This window comes from Malaclemys terrapin, chromosome 6 (genome assembly GCF_027887155.1).
Source record: "Malaclemys terrapin pileata isolate rMalTer1 chromosome 6, rMalTer1.hap1, whole genome shotgun sequence".
In the NCBI taxonomy this organism is placed as follows: domain Eukaryota; kingdom Metazoa; phylum Chordata; order Testudines; family Emydidae; genus Malaclemys; species Malaclemys terrapin.
In genome coordinates, this window is record NC_071510.1 from 40,288,950 (window position 1) to 40,312,168 (window position 23,219).

The 23,219-nt window shown below is 42.4% G+C and overlaps 1 protein-coding gene across 3 annotated transcripts in view; it reads left to right on the forward strand.

The window, feature by feature from the left end:
* Positions 1-23,219, forward strand: part of DOCK8 (dedicator of cytokinesis 8) — a 127,468-nt gene that overhangs the window by 30,136 nt on the left and 74,113 nt on the right. For all 3 annotated transcript variants that reach the window (XM_054032720.1, XM_054032721.1, XM_054032722.1), the window contains 9 exons: positions 3,255-3,326; positions 12,759-12,882; positions 16,018-16,230; positions 17,290-17,375; positions 18,618-18,684; positions 19,394-19,543; positions 20,254-20,334; positions 22,146-22,305; positions 22,975-23,114. In XM_054032720.1, coding sequence (XP_053888695.1) covers positions 3,255-3,326; positions 12,759-12,882; positions 16,018-16,230; positions 17,290-17,375; positions 18,618-18,684; positions 19,394-19,543; positions 20,254-20,334; positions 22,146-22,305; positions 22,975-23,114 — 1,093 coding nt within the window. The remainder of the gene's footprint in view (positions 1-3,254; positions 3,327-12,758; positions 12,883-16,017; positions 16,231-17,289; positions 17,376-18,617; positions 18,685-19,393; positions 19,544-20,253; positions 20,335-22,145; positions 22,306-22,974; positions 23,115-23,219) is intronic.

A 23,219-nucleotide genomic window follows, 5' to 3' on the forward strand; every position in this document is an offset into this window, starting at 1 on the left:
TAATGACCACAGTTAAAAAAAAATGAAGCAGTATACACACTTCCATTCTATTTCTTTTAAGCCTAATGGAGGGTGTATAGGAAAGGGTACACCATTAATTCTTAATGTAGCTCGCTTTTGTTGTTAAAGTGTATTAAGAATCTAAATGTGAACTTTAGAAAAATCAGTTTCTTTGTTTGTGTCTAAACAATTTGATCACAACCAAATTGATTAGAGAGACAAAAGAACTGACCAAAAAGAACCGCTGCAGCTGATCATCTGAATGGCTTGGCACTTGTTAATTTGTCTGTGGCTCTGAACACCTTGTGGTCATATAGGGATGAATTTTAAGCTGCTGCAATGGGGCACCACATGTTCCGTGCTCCAGATTAAATCTTGGAGCTGGAAGATCCAGGCTAATCAGAATCCCTTTCCTCTCAACCAGCTAATGGGTGCCAGAGACTCCAAGGGAGTGGGGAGGTACCTGGTGCCTTCAGCAACTGTCTTCCTCCTTTGCTCCTGGGGCTGTCCCCCTTTGCTGCTGGCCCCATCAAGTTCCTCCACCTGTTGGGGGTGTGAGGCATTTGTGGTCATATATGGATAAAGCACCATGGACTAAGCATGGTGGGTTCTGTTTCTTGCTCGGTCACTGACTTGCTATGTGATCTTGGGCCAGTCACTAAGCCCCCCTCTCTCAATTTCACTGTCAGTAACAGGGGGATAATAATACTTACGTAGCTATCTACCTCACAGGGGTTTTGTGAGGATAAATTTGGCAATCTCTGGAAATCACTTTAACCATGTAAAGCCCAGTGGACCTGAGCTGATACCCAATGAAACCATTAGGAGTCTGTCCATTGACTTTAATGGGCTTTGAATCAGATTAAATATTGAATAAGTACTAAATATTGTTAGTGGTGCTCTCATACAGATGATGGGCATCCTGGAAATACCTAAGGCAGCTAGAGAGAGAGAGAGAGACTAAAACTATGAGCAGTAGAGTGTTTTGAACTGGAACAAAATGATGCCTTGGAGAATTTTTTTCATGGGTTTTAGCAGAGTCAAAAGCAAAATATGACATGGGTCAACTCTAATTATGAGTTCGAATAGGTGTGCAAAACTGTTCTTCTGCAAATTGGTATAATGTAGGATTGTTTCACTATAAATGCAAGTGTGTGACATACAGATGGAACCACACCAGTTGAATTTTGGCGTGCAAGCAGTCAGATCTGGATAAATTTGAAGTCAGCAACATTCCATTACAGATCTCCCATGCTTCACAGAAAACTAACAATGCAAAACCCATTCACTGGTTTTGTGCCTGAGTAAAAAGCACAAAAATTCAATTGCGGAAGAAATTCTATGTTTAGTTCATTCCAGAAATTCTACAGCTGGGGAGATCTAGTTGCTTTCTGGCCTTTTGCACCAGTCAGGAAGTTCAAAGGGGCCAGAACAAAACTGAGAATCTGACCCCAGGGGTCAAATTCTGTCCTCATTTAAACTTGTGCAACTCCAGTCAGAAAATGGGAAAAAAATCTGGAGTTGCATAGGGGTCCCTAAAATCAGAATTGTCCTGGTATGTGTAAGTGCCCACAAATCATGAGAGAACTGCTGCAGCAGTACCTTCAATAATACTCAGACCTGGGCAAGCTAAGGATGGATTAAGTCATATCCATGCTAGTTATTTAACATAGATTTTGCACGATCTCCTAGTATTATACATTGAGATGGCAATTAAATCCAAGCATAAAGGGCCATATGCTGCTTTTGATCCAAGTGCACAACTGCCATTTGTGTCAGTGGAAGTTCTATAGATATGGCTCAAGAGTAGTATTTGGCCTTGTTTGTTACGTCCTTAGAAATCACTCAGCCAAGCATCTTTTAAAATGTACACCATGTGCTCAAAATCACATATGATTGATCCAAGTTACACATTTTCTTATGCAGTTGCTCTACATTTATTAATCATGAACTTAAATATAAGTATTTTCTTCCTATTTTTCCCCTCATTGTGGATAATATTTTTTTTCCCTTTTGGTTTTTACATGGAGAAAGAAATATCTAGTTTTGCAGCACATAATGAATTACATGAAAAAGAGTGTTTAAAAATGTGTCAGAATAATTCCAGTACTACTTCCATCATATAAATCCTGGAACAGTCCGTAAAATTTTGCACAGAGGGTGCTTTTTGTTTAAAAATCATTTATATAAAATAACCCATATAATAAGATAAAGATTGTTGTGACTTATAATAATAAACTCTTTTTTTCTGGGACAGATTAGAAGCCATTAATATACTCTGATGTTTGGAGCTCCTGCTTAGATAGATGATTAAAAATATTACTCTGTTTCATTCTGTAGCAAAATAATTTTTTTAAAATTTTTTATTGGTTTTAGATAGTAGGCCCAGGTGTTAGTGAAGAGTAGCAGTGTTCTCTTTTCACTGGAAGAATGTATAGATTCATGCTGGGTAAAGTCCTTATAGACCTTGTCTCTGGTTCAGGGACAATAGTGTTTTTTGTAACTAGCTCGAGAAAAGTTCAGCTAACCAGCTTCAACAAACATTGTTGATTTATTGCACACAGCGGCTTTTAACATAACCCCAGCCATGTCTGGATGTTCACATCTACCATGGTAGTATCTGTACCTGAGAAAATCTTCATAGCTATCCGCCAGTGCCTGAGCAAGAGGTAGAGGGCTGGAGGACATGCACACACAGGAGCACGTAAGGCAGTACACTCTGAGGTGTCCTGCACAGAGAGCAGGGAGGACAGACCACCTGCCAAACCAATTGAAAGGATCTTAGCTACACTACAAAATCAAAATCAAACAACAACAAAATACTGTACCAGTTACAGGAAATTTACTGTTTGCTAATTTAGAGTATATTTGCACTGGAGCTGTAACATGTAATTTTCAGCATAAGGAGATATACCATTAGTGCTGATCGAGCTAACCTGCTAAAAATAGCCATGTAGCTGCAGTGGCATGAGTGACAGGAGGGGCTCGCTGCCCTGACTGTGATCCTGTCTGAGACCCTGCGTTCATGCCTGGACACTTTCTTTTGTTTTGCAGTATTTTATGGTTGCCATAAAACGTTGCGTTAGTCTTGTATTCATGAGCTACTTAGAGTGGTAAATAGTTAATTCTGTTAAAACCAGAACAGCAGCAAAAATTCCAGCAAGATAACACATGCAGTACAGATTAATCGTCCCCTTCTCAGACATGACAATGTTTTTAAAGTATTAACATGTATTTTTTATTATCTTTCCCAGTGTTGAATTGGATCCACATGTCAGGGATTGTGTTCAGACATATATTCGGGAGTGGCTGATTGTGAATCGAAAGTAAGTTACATATTTGCAAATAAAACAGCAAATACCTTGCTGTATTTTAACATAATACTTGTTGTTATAACTAATCCCCTAGAAGAGGATTTTGAATTGCTGAAGGTAATAGTGCATTTTCAGTGTGATTGTTAAATCTTTTTGTTTTGTTTGGGCAGATGCACTATAGTTAAAAATTCTTGCTGCTGCTTAGTTTTTTTGATAGAATAACAATAAATCCAGAGAGAAGTATTTCATATTAAGTGATGAATGATTTCTGTGCAATATGAATAGTGTATTTATTATACTAATCATTTTTAATTTGCCCACAATGAGCCACTTCTGGGAGGAGATGTGAAACGGAGGTCCTGATCACTTGTGGTCATTAAAATTCCCATGGCACCATTCACAAAATCCTGACCAAATCCCAAACTGACTACTAACATTCTCTCTACTTAAATCCTGTCTTCCTTCTAAATAAGGTACTCTTCATTTCCTGTCCTAAACTGTATGTGGTGTTGCTGTCTGCTGTTAGACCATTTTTCTGTTTTACCCGAGGGACGTTTGTAATTCAGTGGTGGATGAAGGGAATCCCTGTTCGTAGTTTACATGTTATTTAAGTTTGTGAATTGCTTTGGGATCTGTCAGGGTAAAGATCTGTAGATAAATGTCATTTATATCATTATAAGTAAGATGGGATAAGGAAGTAAAAATGTGTATTTCCATTGAGTTCAAAGGTATATACACAAACTTAAGTGTTTATATAAGACAACTAATCATGGGCTCTGATTGCAACTCATGTGGAGATATCTAAACTAGTTTTAATCTAGTTGGTTGGGTACTGGACTGGAGCAGTCAAGCTGTAAGGGCATGGCTTTAAGGTTTACTAGCTGCCCAAGTAATTGCCAGGGTTCCAGCCAGGCTTGTACAGCCTGTGTTGAAGCTAGTGCTGTCACAGTTTCACTGCTCTGGCACATGAGCTAGCTAGACTAGGTACATCTATATGAGCCGCAGTCAAACTCTATGATTGCAATGTAGACATACCCTTAGTTTAAAGACTTTTGTAGGCAATAGAGCTTTTTAGAGTCTGTATTTTTAAAACATTTTGTTTTTCAAAATGCTATTGAACCAGTATCTCTAAAGATTTGGGGAGAGGTGGAGAAAGAATTACATCTGTCCTGCTGGTTTAATTTATAAAGCTTGGTCACCTTTGTAGGTTTCGCCAAAGAACCAGGTTTCAAAGATTATTTCAGAATCTCTTATCAGATAACAGATTGAAATGTTTTTCTGGTCTGAAGCCAGAAATATCATTTATGGGTAGACTTCCACTGCTATCAGAAAATGCTTGTGCACTGGAAACAGTTTCTTGTGGAGTGTGTCAAATAATCATCAGGATATACCAAGTGCAGTTTGTTCAAGAGCAGTATTAGTCAAGTAGGTTTTCTGGATTTACCTCCTTCAGCAATAAAGCGGTTAGCGATCTGTTTTGTACTTAAACTAACTTATTTGATATTATCAAAATAACTGGAAGCAAAATGTGAATTGAAATTGTGCTGTGTGTGTCATTTCTTTAACCTCAACTTAGAATTTTCACAGGAACTGATTTCCACTGGAGACTTGAAAGAGAAACACATCAGTAGCCCAAGCATGAGTTCTGTGTGTCTGTCTCTCTCCCGTGAGAATTGACTGCAGTCATATGATCGTTAGCGTACTGTCAGAGTCAGCTGCCCTGTTTCAGATAATACTTGGAGCAGTTGCAAAGCTATTTCCTCAGTTTATATTGGTCAGTGCAATTCAAGGTGCAGAGTCAGCGACGTACCTATTAAGAGCCCCATTAGCAAGGGCCTGAGAGTTGCTAAATGCCTCAACTCCCCTTAGCTATTTTGAGGAGTATTTTAAAAAACGTTAAAGGGAGTCACAGGTAGGACCTGTGCTCTGCCTACTGTGGGTGTCCAGGCTGAAGTGCATTGTTTGTTAGCACCGCCCTTTTTGGCAATTGGTACATTAATCAGATCATATAGATAGGCTTGGCTGAATTCCATTTTTATTTTTTTGTAATTTCAATTTTTTTTTTATTTTCAAGCATTTTAAAATTATTTTTATGGGTTTGAATTTTCTCAGTTGCACAAAACTATGGTTTTAAGCATTTCCCCCCTCCCCCAATTTTTATTGCTCTGAATTTTCGCAGTTGCAGGAAATTGAAGGCAGGATTAGGAGTAGGGCTGCACTGACAGTGTGCCTGAAGGGGACTCCCCACGCTGACAGCAAGCCCGCAGGGGCTCCCAGCACAGTTGAGAGTAGGGTAACCACCTTTTCAAAATTCTAAACGGGACACATGCGAAAGCCCTGCCCCCTCCGTGGCCCCATCCTCTGTTTCTCCTCTTCCCTTTAGGCTTCCAGTGTGGCCAGGGGGCGGGGCTCTAAACTCTGCATGTGCCCCGCCCCCATGCCATGCCAGGAGCTGAGCCGGGCAGTAGTAAGAGTGGTAAGAGCTGCCCAGGGAGCCTGGGATGCTGAGGGGAGCCACAGACTCTCTACTTGCCTGTGGCAGGGGGTCGGGGGCCCAAATCCTGCCAAGCCTAAATATAAATTTTTAAAAAGGGGACGATGGGATATTGAAACTGATTTGCTTGGGTGAAGAGCAGTAAATATTTGACATCTGTATAGAGCCTGTCAACTCCCAAATGCCCCAGATTACACCAAAAAAAACCAACAACAACAAAAAACCAGCCAAACCAACAAAAGAAAACATTAACGATGTTCAGGTTGCAGAGTGAAACATTCAGGAGTGTGGAATGCCAGCTGAAGTTCTGCAGACAGCCTTAACTCTGGCCTCTATGGCCCATCCCTCACTACAGTACAGGCCCACATCTCTGAGTCCAGCTAGGCTGTGCATCCCTAATCCTGGGAGCAGCTGAAGGCCAGTTCTGGTCTGTATGGTTCTGCAGTTCATACATAGACAAACTATTCACTAAGGTTAATAGGAGTTTTAGGTGCATAGGTGCTGGAGAAATGGGCTCTAAACTCTCATGAGCACTGGAGGATTCATTTACACATTGTCACACGAGTTACAGGTTGACAACTTCCTATTTGCAGAAAACCGAACACCCTTGCCCTGCCCCGCCCCTTCTCCGAGGCCACGTCCCCGTTCACTCCACGCCCCCCCCCCATCGCTCGCTCTCCCCCACCCTTGCTCACTTGCTCATTTTCACCGGGCTGGGGCAGGGGGTTGGGGTGCGAGAGGGGGTGAGGGCTCCAACTGCGGGCTCTGGAGTGGGGCCGGAGATGAGGGGTTTGGGGTGCAGGAGAGGGCTCCAGGTTGGGGTAGGGGGTTGGGGTGTGGGAGTGGGCTCTGGGCTGAGGCAGGGGGTTGGGGTGTGGAAGGGGGTATGGGCTCAGGGGTGAGGCCAGTAATGAGGGGTTCAGGGTGAAGGAGGGGGCTTTGGGCTGGGACAGGAGGTTGTGGTGAATGGTGGGAGGTGAAGGCTCCGGTTGGGGGTGCGGGCTCTGGGGTGGGGCCAGAGTTTGAGGTGAAGGAGGAGGCTCCGGGCTGGAGCGTGGGAGGGGGTGCAGGCTCTGGGCAGCGCTTAGCTCAGGAGGCTCCTGGAAGTAGTGACATATCCCTCCGGCTCATAGGCGGAGGCGCGACCACATGGCTCTGTGCGCTGCCTGTGCCTGCAGACACCGCCCCCTCAGCTCGCATTGGCCACAATTCATGGCCAATAGGAGCTGCTGAGCTGGCGCTGGGGATGGGAGCAACATGCAGAACCCCAGTGACCGTTCCTCCCCCTAGGACCCAGGGGACATGCTGATAGCTTCCTGGGAGTTGCGCATTGCCGGCTAGGGAGCCTGCCTGCGCTGCCAACTGGACTTTTAACGAATCAGTGGTGCTGATTGGAGCTGCCAGGGTCCCTTTTCGACCGGGCGTTCTGTTAAAAAACCGGACACCTGGCAACCCTAGAGTTACTAATGATAAGCTAGCAGTGCATTTCACTCTGAATATCTACACTACACAGAGCATGGATGATAGGTAAATATGACTCCCTTTATAAATTCTTTTTGGTAAATGCCCTGCAAGTTTATGCCTCATTTAATCTATAAAGGAGCTACCATGTAAATTTTGTCTGTGTGCACAAATGGACTAAGCTGTAAAGAAATAGAGACAGATAATAGCATATGTAGAATATTACAAAATGCTCTGATGAATTATGTACATATAGATGTAAATGAAGTCATACAAATACTGTTTCCTATACACACGCACACTCAGGCTTATGGTATGTTTTACTATCTTGGTCATCCAGGTAAAGGGAATTATGCATATGTGTTTTTTAGTGAACAGTTGCATAAAAATATTTGAGGAATCAAAGTAAGAATTGGGAGCCAGGAAATATAGGTTCTGTTCTGTTCTTGATTTTACTACTATCTTGCTGTGACCTTGAATAGGTTATTTAAACTATGCATTGGTCAATCTGTAAAAAGATAATAATAATACCCAATTTGGAAAGGCATTGTAATATATAATATGGAGATATACCTATCTCATAGAACTGGAAGGGACCTTGAAAGGTCATCGAGCCCAGTCCCCTGCCTTCACTAGCGGGACCAAGTACCATCCCTGACAGATTTTTGCCCCAGATCCCTAAATGGCCCCCTCAAGGATTGAACTCACATGCCTGGGCTTAGGCCAATGCTCAAACCAGGCTTACTTAATATTTATTAAGTGCTTTGAAATCCTCAGATGTACAAAAGTATTTTGCATGTGTATATATTTCTGCTGCATATATATATAATATGTATATGTGCATGGATACATGGTTGCCTCAATGCTGAGCTGAGAATGAGTTGAGATGTATGCCACTCAAAGGCTTCTCTAATTTATGCCTGGCCGACCACAGTTCCTTGGGGCCAATAAATAGATCAGGGGTTCTCAAACTTCATTGCACTGAAGAGAAAGATGTAGAAGAGGCAGCAGAAATTGTCAGATCAGGATTCAATCAGGGAGGAAAAATGTAGTTGCTGAGGTCTGGTCTACACTACAGACCTATCTGAGTATAACTGCATCACTCAGGGGTGTGAAAAATCCACACCCCATAGCAACATAGTTATACTGACCTAACCCCGGGTGTAGACAGTGCTACATTAACAGGCGAATACTCCCATTGACATAGCTACCGCCTCTCAGTAACTAAGCCAATGGGAGAACTCTCTCCCGTTGGCTTACAGTGTTTTCACTGAAACACTGCAAAACTCCAAAAAAGGGTTATACATTTATAGGGGATAATATTCCAAGTTCCATTAGGCAGAATAATTGTTTTATAATGTATGACCCTCATTCTTCAGGACATAAGCTAACCACTTATTTCTGATGCTCCCAAGTGCAAATTTTTCATAATTATCCACTGGAGGTTTCTTGCACGTTATTGAATACTGGCCACCATCCATGACTGGATAGCTGGTAGATCCATAACTGCTGTCATTCCCCCACCATTGACTGGGAGTGTGAAGATGGCTGTGGGGGCTGTTCAGCCCAGAGGCTGCTATAGCAGTTGGGAAGCTCTGCTTTTACTCCTTAGAGGGGGAGTGTCTTCTTCTGGGCCAGTAGCTTGGGCTGTTCACTGAAAATAGGGCTTGTCACTTTGTCAATGTTAAGTGCCGTCATGTGGTGATATTAGAAAAACTTTTCAAAATGAGTATTTTCCATGAAAATGTTGGAGAAGCAGGAGAAAAAAAATGTAATTTCTGGTACGTTCAGTAGTTGACAAGAAAGTTAAGCACTTGAATAATTAAAACTGTCTGCTGAAGTTTTGGTGGTTTCTGGCTTTACCTCCAGGAACAATAAAACCTCTTTTTTGAATGTTAGGGGCTTTAAAATAAAACAGCTTATAGTTCCTGTCTTTCATCCTGGGTGATTAAGGCAGTTCCAGAACAAGGTCACATTCAAGGAGAGCAGGGATGTCAAGGAATGGTGCCTTCTCTTTTATGACTTCATTTTACATTCTCAGTGAACTGGTAAACAATTAAAATTAAAACACATCGGTGCATATAATTCAGTCACTCCCCAAATGTAATGGCAAAAAAAGTGTCTTCCTGATCCATAATTACTTATTACGACTTATGCAAGGCAGCAAGGCATTAAGGTGCTTAGCTGTTGCTTTGGAAAGGTTATGGAAAGGAAGGTTAGCAAATCAGAATATTGTAACTGAGAGAAGGAGACTGGCTATAAAATGTTAGTACAGAACATATCAAAATGTATGCATTCCTGATACGGCACTAAAAATGTCACTCGGATACCTGATAAATATCATGCTGAATGTAGAAGACTTTACTGTTAAAATTATTCAACAGAGCTCTGAACGCATTGAATTTCTGTTTAAATGACTAATCCTGTTTCATGATGTCTACTTCCTTATTCCTAATTTCTCTCTTGAACAATGTTATAAATGAAACCATGACATTGCTGCAGTATTTGGCACAATTGCCAACAGCAGCAGGGAATAAATAGCACCACAGCAGCCTTCCCCAAATATAGTAGAGTTGTGCTATGGAACTTGTTGCCCGCTGAGTTAGGGTTCAAACTTGCTGTGGTTTTACCCTTCTGATCTGCAGCACTTCATCATTTTATGCTCCCTTTTGCCTTCCATCCTACCTCTTTGTATGCACTTCACCCAGCGATCCTGTTGCTTGTCAAGATTGTGATAAGCTGGGAAGTGAATCTGGGAGAGCAGTAGTCCGTACTGTTCCTTTCTGACAATTTGTTTGCAGTGTGCCAGCAATGCCATTGTTAGACATTTCTGTTTGTTTTCCACAGCAAAAGGCCACTGAGTGAGCAAGTTGAGGAAAGATGAGACTGTGCCTGCCTTTTATCATATCAAACAGAGAATGTATTGGGTGTGCTACATTAAATAAAATATAAGGGAGTGCCATTTAAAACAAACAAACAAAAAAAAGCAGCATGTGTCTTAGGACCAACACATTTATCTATGCATAGTATTGAGAGATCATCTTTGTAGTATAATGAGTGGCCCTGGAGGAGGAGGGTCAGGACTCATGAGGTACCCAATTTGGTGTGCATGCGGGCCAGGCTGTTCCTGAACTCAGATCTTTCAGCAAGTAATATTGGCCTCTCAGTATCCTCAGTAAAGATCTCATTCTTACCGCTCTAAACGTTACTGAATACCCCCTTCAGAATTAAGAGGGAATTGTACTGTATAATAAGTATTTGAATAAATTGTACTTTTTAAATCAACCAGACCAACCAAACAATATAGTAGATTTGTGCTATGGAACTTGTGAACTGTTGTGAACTGAAGAGGTCTCTTGGATTTTGGTCATAGACTGCTTTATGAGGGTGCGGTCATTTTCAGTCCACGATTAAACTAAGCACAGTTCCAGCTTCCGTATTATTTACTGCAAGACAACACGGTGTCCTAGATCTGGGATGCATGCTGATTCTGACCCCTGTGAAACGGTCCTTAAAAATAAAATAACAAGAGATGCCATCATCTCAGCAATGTCATTGTAAGTCCTGAATTCGTTTCTATGGCATATCTTAACCTTGTTGAGGCAGTTAGGAGAATATTTTCATTGAGATGCATGGGAATGTAATTCATGATTCCTATAAATTTTAATGTGGGCTATGCAGATGAAACCAAGACAAAAATACTAGGTTAGATCAGACCTAGATTAGACCTAATGGTCTGATTTAAACCCAAAAAGAGTACTAAATGTGACTTGTAAAGGTCAGTACGCAAGACCATTCCCCTAACTGCATGTGACACACCAATTCGCAACATATAGGGTTCTAGTAACAAGAGAGCTTGTGGAGACATGGCTATCTGAGCTTGGACTCAGGGGGCGGGGCAGGCTTGAGCTGGTGCCACAGTGTCCACACAGCTATTTTTAGCATGCTAGCGCAAGCCCCACTAGCACAGATCTGTCTGCCCAGGCTGGGAGGCTCACTCCCAGCTGTACCCTTTCGGTACTACAGTGATAATCATGGCAGAAGAACCTAGATAAAATTGAATGAATTCCAACAGCAAGCATTGAAGTGGCATGTTACACACCCCAGCTGCTTATAGAGTACCTAACCTAAACTATTGTAACCATCTACACCAGTGGTTCTCAACTTAGTTACCATTGTGGGCCGCATATGTGGCCCACGATGTGTTATGTGGGCTGCATCCAATACTACCTGTATGGCCTTGAAAGTGTCACATGGGCTGCAGCTGTGTGCTGATTGGGCTGCAAGCTAAGAACCACTGACCTACGCTATCATTGAATATGGCCCAGTCATTAAACCTTTGTGAGATTTTAATGCTGTAATTTAAGTGTCAGTTCACTGAATGAGTCCACTTGCAATCCATAGTAAGTGAATGCTTCCTTCTACAAAGTATACTGCAATCTTCTATAATAATATGCTGAATTACTGCAGTGTCACTATTGTGAGATGTAGTGTTGGAATCCTTACTGTAAAACACTCTTGTCATTGGGGTTTGCTGGATTTACAAATTATTGCACTCGAATATACTGTAGTATGGATTATGTCAGCACATTGTAGGATCTGCTTGAGACCTAGTAGTGGTTCTTATTTAAGGTACACATTCCTACACATCCACTAATACATTTCTTTGTTTTACCTCTTCTGCACTTGACCATTGTGGTCATTAAAGTCATATTTTGTAGATAGCATTTCTAGATAGGATTTCTTATATAGACTTTTCTTCCATACCAAGTTTTGATGGTTTTAATACTAAATAATCACAATTTATTAAATTATTTTTTGGTTGTTGGAGGTGCTACCACATGCTAGTTATTTGTCCTCTCTGCTTTTATCTGGCTTTTCAAAAATCAGAGTTAACGATACATTTCCTACTCTGTCTAACTGTACAAGTGCACAGTTTGAAGAGGCCAAATAGTGCTGGCTTCTTGTGCTGGGTTGCCTTAGATGTGTCTTCTGGCGCAGCAAATTGAAGCTGAGGTACCATAATAACAGTTCAGAAGAGACCAGTTTCTAGTGTGTTCCCTATAATGTAACTACACCAGCAGGGAACCAGCCAGAATGCAAATGTTCCTAATCAGGGTTCTGGACCTTCAAATCAAACCCTGTAGGAGCTGGAGCCTTCGAGGAGCCAATTGTAGGAACTGTGCCCACATCAGGCTCTTCTGTTAATGACACTGGGTAAGAGTTGAGTTGCGGTGCTCCTTTCTCTGCAAATAGTGATATAAACGTAGGATCCTTTTAAAAAACACTGTATTATGAAAAGAGCCTGCAAACAGAGCAGTACCCCAAATAAACATTGCATTCTGTAACCCATGAAAGCAGTACCGCATTGCCCTCCTCGTGCAATAATACTTCAAACAGAATTTTTTTTTATTTACTTACTTTCTTTGTTTTTTTTATTTTCATTAACTCTCCCGACATCCTGACTGGCCGGCTTGTGTTATTTAAAGAAACCAAGGAAATTCAGAAACTTGCACTTTTAAAAAAAAGGGATCCCGAAGGGATTTTCATAAGACCCTTCAAAAACAAACGTTCGAATCGGAAACATTGGATTGCAACGATGCCAGCTATCAGGTATTGTTCTTCGTCTATTTAAATTAGATTCTCAAATATCCTACCTTCCTTTAAAGAAGGCTCCCTAACCAATACAGTTATTTTTATGTTACGCTTTGTTTATATTTTGCAGTATAACTCTAATGTGCACATTGTTTATGCATGTGTGCCTTTAAGATGAAGTTCTGTAACCACTGCTAGAGTGCAAGTAGGTTAAGGCAGGCTCATGGCATTGATAAGTAAAAAACCCTCCGGGCACCAACTGGGCCCACTGCACCTCAAGGGATGTTGACCTCAATAGAGGGCAGGCAGTGTTGCATCTGCGGCTGCCCCCTGAGTTTTCAGCCCCAGTGTATGCATACACATGCAGCCTTGGAGCTTGATCTTGCACTATTGAAAACAGTAGAAGTTTTGCCACTGTCTTCAATAAAAGCAGGCCCCGCTGGTGGAGGAGGATGACATGTACTGCTTCACTGTTTCCCTGGACTGCACTCAATGTGCAGCCAGCACTGTCACATTTTGGACTGTGCTGGCCTACAGCTGGGGTAATGTAGAAGGTAGGGTTACCATATTTACAAAATAAAAAAAGAGGACACTCCACAGGGCCCTGGCCCTGCCCCTTTCCCAACCCCAGCCCCACCCCAACTCCGCCCATTCCCCGCCCATTCCCCAAACTCCCCGCCCTAACTCCCCCTCCTCCCTCCCAGCCACGCGAAAAGGGCTGCCCAAGCGCTACCGGCTTCATGGTTTGCCGGGCAGCCTCCAGACCCTGCGCCCCCGGCCGGCGCTTCCCCAGCATAGCTGGAGCCTGGGAGGGGAAGCGCCCAGCCGAGGGCGCAGGGTCTGGAGGCTGCCCGGCAAACCCGTGAAACCGGTAGCGCTCAGGCTTCGGGCAGCCCCTATGCCTCCGGACCCTGCGCCCCCGGCCGGGCACTTCCCCTCCCGGGCTCCAGCTGCTCTGCTCCTCCCCTGACTCTTCGGCTCTGTTTAAGAGCCTAGCTGCCCGAGCCAGCACTACCGGGCTTCGGGCAGCCCCCTTGCCTCCGGACCCTGCGCCGCCGGAGCAGAGCAGTTGGAGCCGGGGAGGAGAAGTGCCCGGCCGGCGGCTCGGGGTCCGGAGGCAAGGGGGCTGCCCGAAGCCGGTAGCACTGGCTCGGGCAGCTTGGCTCTTAAACAGAGCCGAAGAGTCAGGGGAGGATCAGAGCAGCTGGAGCCCGGGAGGGGAAGTGCCCGGCCGGGGGCGCAGGGTCTGGAGGCTGCCCGGCAAACCATGAAGCCGGTAGCGCTCGGGCTTCGGGCAGCCTCTATGCCTCCGGACCCTGCGCTCCCGGCCAGGCACTTCCCCTCCCAGGCTCCAGCTGCTGTGCTCCTCCCCTGACTCTTCGGCTCTGTTTAAGAGCCAAGCTGCCCGAGCCAGCGCTACCGGCTTCAGGCAGCCCCCTTGCCTCTGGACCCCAGCCGCCGGAGCAGAGCAGCTGGAGCCGGGGAGGAGAAGTGCCCGGCCGGCGGCTGGGGTCCGCAGGCAAGGGGGCTGCCCGAAGCCGGTAGCACTGGCTCGGGCAGCTTGGCTCTTAAACAGAGCCGAAGTCTGAGTCAGGGGAGGAGCAGAGCAGCTGCGGGAGAGGAAGTGCCCGGCCGGTATTTTTCCCGGACATGCTCGGCTTTTTGGCAATTCCCCCCGGATGGGGATTTGATTGCCGAAAAGCCGGACATGTCCGGGAAAAAACGGACGCATGATAACCCTAGTAGAAGGGAAGGATTTAGTTCTTTTTGTTTGCCCCCTTCCTTGGAGACATTATGTTGCAGGGGTGGCTTCTGCTAAGGTCAGGAGCAGCAGCTGACATTGACCTGGGATAAATCTGGCCCAGTGTAGTTGAAGTTATGGAGTACAAACCATATTACTGTTGTTGTTCTAACCTGTGCAATTACCTGATTCCTTTCTGTTTTCAAAAGTGAGCACAGATAACTCTCTTCCACCATTTTTTACCATCCTGTCATCCTTCTTGAGCACAGAGCCAAGTTAAAGAAGGAACTTCGTAGATCACTAAGCTTTTGGGTCCCATATAGTCTCAGCAACTCATGACCTGACTTCCCTCACACCTCCAAACTTTTGATTGGGACTGGAGGGAGAGGCAAACTGCAACTGGATCTTCCCCTCCACTCCTAGCAGTGGGACTGAGGAGTGAGGCAGTGCCTATCCCAGGAGTTCTTAAACTGGGGGAGGGGCGGGTTGGGACCCCTCAGGGGGTGGTGAGGTTATTATGTGGGGGGTCGCGAGCTGTCAGCTTCCACCCCAAACCCCGCTTTGCCTCCAGCATTTATAATGGTGTTAAATATATAAAAAAGTGTTTTTAATTCATAAGGGGGGGTTGCACTTAGAGGCTTGCTATGTGAAAGGGTCACCAGTACAAAAGTTTGAGAATCACTGTCCTATCCCATTACCCCCTCTCCTCTTTGGGACCAATGAGCAAGGTAACTCATGGCCCAATCCTCCCAACTCCCCTCCAGAAGCAGGACTGGAGAAGAAGAGGCACACAGCCTAGCTTCTTCACCACTATCCCAACTCTAGCAGCAAACCCAACTACACAACCAGAGTTTTTACTTGGGGTCCTTTAAACAGTAGTGCCAGCTCATGAGTACTAGTGTCACCATACCCATATTACAGCTCCAATCTCACACTGTAACTCCCAACCACAGTGCAAAGAAATCTAAATGATACAAAGTGGTCTAAAAGTCTTCAGTAATGCATAATAGATCAATTTTACAAAGTAACTGTAATATATTATCATCTATTATTTGTGGTGGGACCTAGAGTTCCCAGTCAAGAATTGAGGCCCTGTTGTGTTCGGCACTGTACAAACACATAACAAAATCACTGCCCCTTCCCCCAAAGAGTTTATAATCAAAGCCTATTATGAGAGGCAGCAAGTGCAGAATACAAGGGAACAGAGAAGACAGAGTCGTGTAATCAGCCCTGGTCATAGCACACTGTCTGCCTACCTATTGCCAAATGTTATATAGGCTTAGCAGCATGGGTGAGTTTGAGGAAATATTTGAAAGAGGATAACCCCAAGTAAAAACAAGCTCTGAGTAGCACCAGTGTCCAAGTTATCCTTTTTTTGTTAGAGATTTCAGTCTTGTGTCTCTCTCCAACAGGAAGCTCCCAGGCCCTTAAATGTACTCTGTGATGAGACCGGACGAACCACCCTCACATCGTGTGACTTTAATCTACGCAGCCTGCAGCCTGACCCACGGCTGGAAAATCTGCTGCAGCATGTTAGTGTGGAGGACTTTGAAAGGCAGAACGAAGAAGCACGGCGAGCCAATAGGCATGCAGAGCTCTTTGCCCTCTACCCAGCCATGGACGAGGTGAGCTCTGAGACTTTCAACATGTGCATTTTAGTGTCACGTTTTTAGATAGAAAAATCTTAAAAAGTATATTAGTTTCTTCTGACGCTAATAAATATGGGAATTAGAGCCCCCTGCAGAAGGTAATGGCTTCTGAGTCTGCTGATCCAAGGAAGCTCCACAGGCCTCTCTGGCTACAGAGCTACAGTGTCTGCTCCTTATTCAGAGGGGGCATTTTCTCTAAGGATGAGCTATGGATTGATATTCAGATGACATTTTGTATATGGCTGTTGGGGTCTGACCGTAAGTAAATATTTGGCTGTATTGAGCATATTAATTAAGTCAAAATTTAATTCACCCGTCCCTTAACTTCCACATGGGATAGGGTATGGTATGTGTGATACCAGTTGAAGCATTAAGGCCCAGTGAAATTCACCCCAGTATAAAAGGCTACAAACATTCTTTACTCTAGGGGAACAAATGGGTGGGGAGCGTCCATTCTAGCCCTTTACAGATGTGTTAAGTACCTCCCATTAATAGGCAAACAGTTAACAGGAGGTTAAAAAAAAGTCCACTGAAGATTAGATTGTGTCTTCAGAGCAAAAAGGTGTCAACCTTTATTAGCTTCATCTAGGTAAAAACTACCTGTGCCTTGTCTCCGTTAGGATTTTGCATTGAGATAGCTCTCTTGAGTGACGATAAAGTCTGCAATTCTCTTACACCCATGGAAGGGGAATGTTTGGATGTGTATTGTGCCAAGATCAGGGTGGGAATGCTACCATGTGGCCCCCTTTATTTTAAATGGTTTGTGTGGAAAATACAGGCATTGTAGTGAAAGGTCCAAATCTGTTTAAATTTATTATTTTTGACCCCATTTTACTAGACACTGTACAAACACAGAATAGTAGTGAGTTCCAGACTCAAATTAAATGTCAGTTTTTACTTTCCTCCTTGTGAGGGAGAACACTCTTCAATGAAGGCAATACATTGCAATCAGTTTGTTTATAGTAATTGTCTGGTTACACTGAGTAAGGGTTCCAGTCGTAATTAATAAGTGGCTAATAATGTGGTTAATAATAGGAGGATGCGGTGGAGATACGACCAGTTCCAGACTGCCCAAAGGAACATCTGGGCAACAGGATTTTGGTGAAGCTGCAGACACTGAAGTAAGTGTCTTTCTGTCTCTCTCAGGATTCATGTGACCATCACATGCTTATTCTTTTATGGTGTAGAATATATTTCACCAGCACCCATTATAAGACGTCTTTAATGTCAAAGGTCCGTTTGGATTCCTTGTTCTTTCTTTGGCTGATACTTGTAAAGAAATTGTCCATCTGTGGTTAAAGAAATGTTCAGACTGTCAAGGAGAAAATGGGGTAAAAAAATACCCAAACTATGTAATAAGAGCAAACTCATTTAGTCTTTGTGTGTGTGTTATTGGATTTTTTTAAATAGGGAAGCAATCTGTGCTTCCATGTTATTCATGGCTAGGATTGTTTTTCTGAAAACATGAGAAAGTACAAGCAGATAGCCAATTCCTCTCCTGCTCCTCTTGGAGTCATCTGTGTGTGCACCCACATATTATTAGAGGACATTACTTCAGAAATTATTGTTAATTTCAAGAAATAGTGAATGTGAAAGTCCTGCCAAATGCCATTTCAGCACGACAAGAGTAATGATTGCGTCATTCCAGACCCTCTTAGTTGAAGATGAACCAGATTTTCAGAGATGTGACTGATATCCATAGGGATTAACATGGAGTTAAATTAATGACACTAGCCTAGGTGAAAATGCAACTTAACCACAGCTTCCCACAACATCAGACCAACAAGAATCAGTCCTGCATGCTTAGCTGACAGCAGCCTCAAAGCCATTCTAAACTATGCCAGCTGCTAACAGCCCCCAAAGCTGTTATGGCAGTCAGGGATCATTAGGGTGTAGGAATGCTTTGCCAACGCCCCCTTTCTTCCAGGCACATCTCTTACACCAGAGGCTGGGAGTTGGGGTGGCATAGGAATCAATGTGCCACTGGAGGAGGAATCTCTCAAATTGGACAGGTGTCAGAGTAGCAGCCGTGTTAGTCTGTATCCGCAAAAAGAACAGACTCCTATTCTTTTTTCTCAAATTGGAGGAATCCTTCACCAGGCAGAAAATGTCATCTGAGTGCAAAGCAAATTTAACAGACAAGAGAACCAGGCAACTTGTCTCTCTAAAGGTTAAAACAAAAATCCCAGACCCGTAGATCTCCCAAAGTTTGGGAGAGTTGAGATCTGAATCTAAACTTTGTGTCTCATGCCCATCTCTCCTTTCCTCCTAAAGGAAACAGCAGGTAAACTAGAGCCTTTACTTTTGAATATGCACAGTCACAAGAGTGAAGTATTAATGCTCTGTGTCTCTTTCCTAAACAGATTTGATATAGAAATAGAACCATTGTTTGCATGCATAGCCCTCTATGATGTAAAAGAAAGGAAAAAGGTAAGAGTGCAGTAGAGCAGAGCAAAGGACAATAATAAAACATTAATAATGTGTTGGCTAATAACAATCTGTTCTTTTTTCAGCTGAATTTCATTGAAATTTGAAAATGTTAGGACATTTGGCTCTGTACTTTATATTATTCTTTTGTGACTTGTCTTTTGAAGTTACAATTTATGGTACATTGCCAAAAATGGGCAATTTACCCTGGTTTACTGGAAGTATGGTAAAAATCTGCTGTTGTGCTTGTTCAGCTGGAATTCACGTGTATGAAATGCTTGCAGCAGATGATCTTCAATTTACATGGAACATGTTGCACAAAAATGTGTTGTGTGGCTATTTGTGATCTCCTCTCTACAGAGCCCCTCTTTGCAAAACTGGTTTCACTGTGAAAATTTAAGGACCTAGTCCTGAAATGTATTGAGTCTGCTGTGAAGTGACTCCACTGGGCCCATTAAACTTAGGGGTGCTCAGCACTTTGTGGAATCGGACCATAATGGTCTAATCCTGTATCCATTTAAATCAATGGGAATTTTACATGTATGCAAATTTGCATTTCCATATTAATTTTGCAGTTCTGGCTACTGCTTTTCTAACTCTTTTTATATCTTATCTTCTTATGTTCTCATGTTTTATCCTTTGATACACTTTTGCTTTGCAATGGATAATAACAAATAACTATAGGGGAATTTTGTTTTTTGTGGTTTTAAAGATCTCTGAAAATTTTCATTGTGACCTGAATTCAGAACAGTTCAAAGGATTCTTACGATCTCACACCCCCTGCATTGACTCATCTAGTCAGGCAAGGTCTGCAGTATTTTCCGTCACTTACCCGTCTTCTGATATCTACCTAGTAGTAAAGGTATGTAGCATTGGCTGTATCATTCTGTTGGTTTCTAATTCATGTTTTCTGACTATAGCTATGGTTTGGTTTCATGAAGATGAAGTTTTCAGAGAGGGTAGTAATAATTAACAAGAATTTCTTGTTGCTTAGTTGTTTAGAGATATTCTGATAACACTGATATCACAGAAGTAGGAATCTATTGACATCTCTGTTACACAAACTGACAGTTATATTGCCACTCAGTATACTACTCCTATAAATGTTAATAGGTTTCTGTGTCACCGTACAAGAGAAATTTAAAAGCAAACTGAAATAAGCTATTTGATTTTGAATTACAGTTTGTGTTTTTGATGAATTACCAGTTAGTGTTGATTTGGTGTGTTTATGTATTTTTTCAACTCTCAAATGAAGTTGATATGAGCTGTTTTTGCGTTTAGGATACACTAGCTTTTCCCTGATTCAGTACAATGCAGTGACACTCTTTTTGCTTCCTTATTAAGCACTCATTTGGAGGTGGGAGAATTACTATGATGGATTATTCCACAGAGAAAATCACAGGCATTTTATATTATGTATTTGTTTAATTTATTAATAGTATTAGTACTGGGCTAACCTTGTGAAATAGACCAGCTCTTTCATACTTACAGAGAAACAAAAGCAAAAGATTGTATTTTTCTTCATATATGTTTTCCTTTTATGGCTTTCATACTTTTACTATATTTTGATAGATTGAAAAAGTCCTTCAGCAAGGAGAAATTGGAGACTGTGCTGAACCCTACATGGTTCTAAAAGAAAGTGAGGGTGGGAAGGTAAGCATGATACTGTCAAGATTGTTAAATGCTAACAAAGGATGGGGGGAAGCAATTAGAATCTGCAAAACAGTTAATGGAAATATTCTTTTGTTACGTATGTAAGCGAATCCTGACTCATGTGAATGACTGAAAAAATCATGAGAAGATGATGTATGTTTTTATTGTTTGCTTCTTCTGAAATCAATGACTGGAAAGTTTTTTGGGCAATGTTAAACAACCAGGGGATGAATTTTCAAGGTTTGGTGGGCACAAATATTTGCACCATGTGTGGACACAAATCACTGCTTTGTGTGTGTAAATCATCTGTTTGTGTATGTGGGCACTTAGGCACCATCTCTTCAGATGTCTCTTTATTGGTTCAGTTAATCATTATTTACCTCTCAGGAGGGGAATGATAATGTTTCTTGGACTTCTAAAGGTATCTCACCTTTAGGCTATGTCTACATTGTGAGTAGGGGTGCAAATATTTGTGCTAGCTCTCATTGAGTTAGCATGAATATAAATATAGTAGAACTTCAGAGTTACAAACTGACCAATCAACCACACACCTCATTTGGAACCAGAAGTACGCAATCAGGCAGCAGCAGAGACCAAAAAGAAAAGAAAAGTAAATACAGTACAGTACTGTGTTAAACATAAACTACTAAAAAAATAAAGGGAAAGTTAAAAAAAATGTTTTGACGAGGCAAGGAAACTGTTTCTGTGCTTGTTTCATTTAAATTAAGATGGTTAAAAGCAGCATTTTTCTTCTGTATAGTAAAGTTTCAAACCTGTGTTAAGTCAATGTTCAGTTGTAAACTTTTGAAAGAGCAACAATAACGTTTTATTCAGAATTACGAACATTTCAGAGTTACGAACAACCTCCATTCCTGAGGTGTTCGTAACACTGAGGTTCTACTGTAACAGTGTAGCTGCAGTAGCAGGGGTAGGGACAGCAGAGACACGGCCTGAAACTGGTGGGTATGTACACAGCATAGCTAAGCTGTGCCTGCACTGCCACTACTCGTGCTACCGCAGCTACGCTGCTATTTATACTCACACTAGCTCCATGAAAGCTAGCATGAACAGGTGTACATGAGCAGGGGGCAACACGCTAGCTAGCGTAGCCTTAGAATGTCAATTTCAGACAAAGAAGGGTTATAATTCTGATGGAACTGTTCAGAATATATATAATAATGACATCTATTGACTTGTTATGGTGAATATCAAGAATGCATATTATACACTCAACTGTAAATATATAATTACTGATTTTTTATATAATGGGTACTATTTACTCAGCTTTAAGTGGGGACTGTATCTTGTACCTCTGGTCACTAGTTCAAATTTGGACCTGGTCAGTAGTCACATGAAAGCTGTTATAATCTGACTACAGTTCAGTGCCCTACTGTATGTGATGTGAGTTGCCTGCACCACACTACCTCCCAGGTGAGCTCTTCAGAGACCGAGGAGGAAGCTCACCCCTGTGCAGAGGGTCAGTAAAAGGCCCATGCAACAAGCAAGTCCCATTTTTGAGGATGTAAGTTGACTTAAGTGACGTCTAAGTCTTCAGCTGGCTCTCTTCACAAAGGTGAATTTCACCTAGAAAGAGAGAAACCGTCTCTGCAGTTGCGTGTACTCGAGCTGACCTTGTATAATATGTGCCTTGTACAATGACAAGGACTCCCATTGACTTCAGTAGTCATTGCATTGGGTCCTGTATAAACAGAATTGAAGGAGGCTGAGCAGACACATTGAAAATTGCCTTCATAGAGTCATAGTCAAATTTAGGCCTTTTAATATGTTGTATTTTCCTTTCTTTATTTTAGAGCAAAGAAAAGGTTGAGAAACTGAAAGCCCAATCTGAGTCCTTCTGTCAGCGTTTGGGGAGATACCGGATGCCTTTCGCCTGGGCTCCCATAAGCTTAACCAATTTCTTTAACTTTTCAACACTTGAAAAAGAAATGTCTGAAACAGAAAGTTTAAATGGTAATAGTTTTATTATTCTAATCAATGCAACGTGAAGCTTTAGTAGCAATGTTAATAGGGTACCAATGTGTCATTGGATCAGAGCATTCTCTTGACAACAGTTTTGTAGTTAAGAACTGCTCAGCTTTCCCTTCATTTCCCCCATAATACTCACAAGTTGCCATACTCATCAGTTGGAGCCCCTAAATGTGATCTTATGCACGATGTACATATTCCTACTGCACGCATTCTAGCCCTGACTTTGATTCCACACCAGTTTTATGGCAGTGGAATCCCATTGACTTTAGTGGTGTTACTCTTGATTTATATTGCTGGAAGATCAGTCCTTTTAGTCTTCCACTATGAATAGAAGGCCCAATCCAACAATAGCACACACCAGATTGCCTCACCTCCTGTCATCCTATGGGCTAAAGAAACGAATAGCATCGTGCCACAGCAGCAATGATGTTCTCTCAACAGAATAAATACTGCACTTACTACATTGTTTTACATAGCCTTACACTGAGTTGATGGAAAATACGAAGTTAAGGTCTTTTGATATTCCCCTGAGATCACAAGGTGCTTGTGGTGTTTTAGTACTAAATTCAGGTATATATGTCATGCTTTATGATAGACTTTATAGTGACACAAAATAAGATGAATTTTTTAAAACATAATTTATTCTTGAAGGGAAAGGAACTACTGGTGACAGAAGAACGATGATGCTACAAGCTAGAAGACTTTCTGAGAGGAGCCTCAATTCAGAGGACAATTATGTTGTGTCAAACTTCAAAGCGACCACTCTGACTGTCAACACCTTTATAAAACAGGTACAGTAAGCTCTTTATTTTAGAGTGTGTGGAGTTTTATATTGTGCTCGTAAACGTGTACTAAAGTGAACTGAATTGAAAAAATGCTGCTCAGTGGGGAACAAA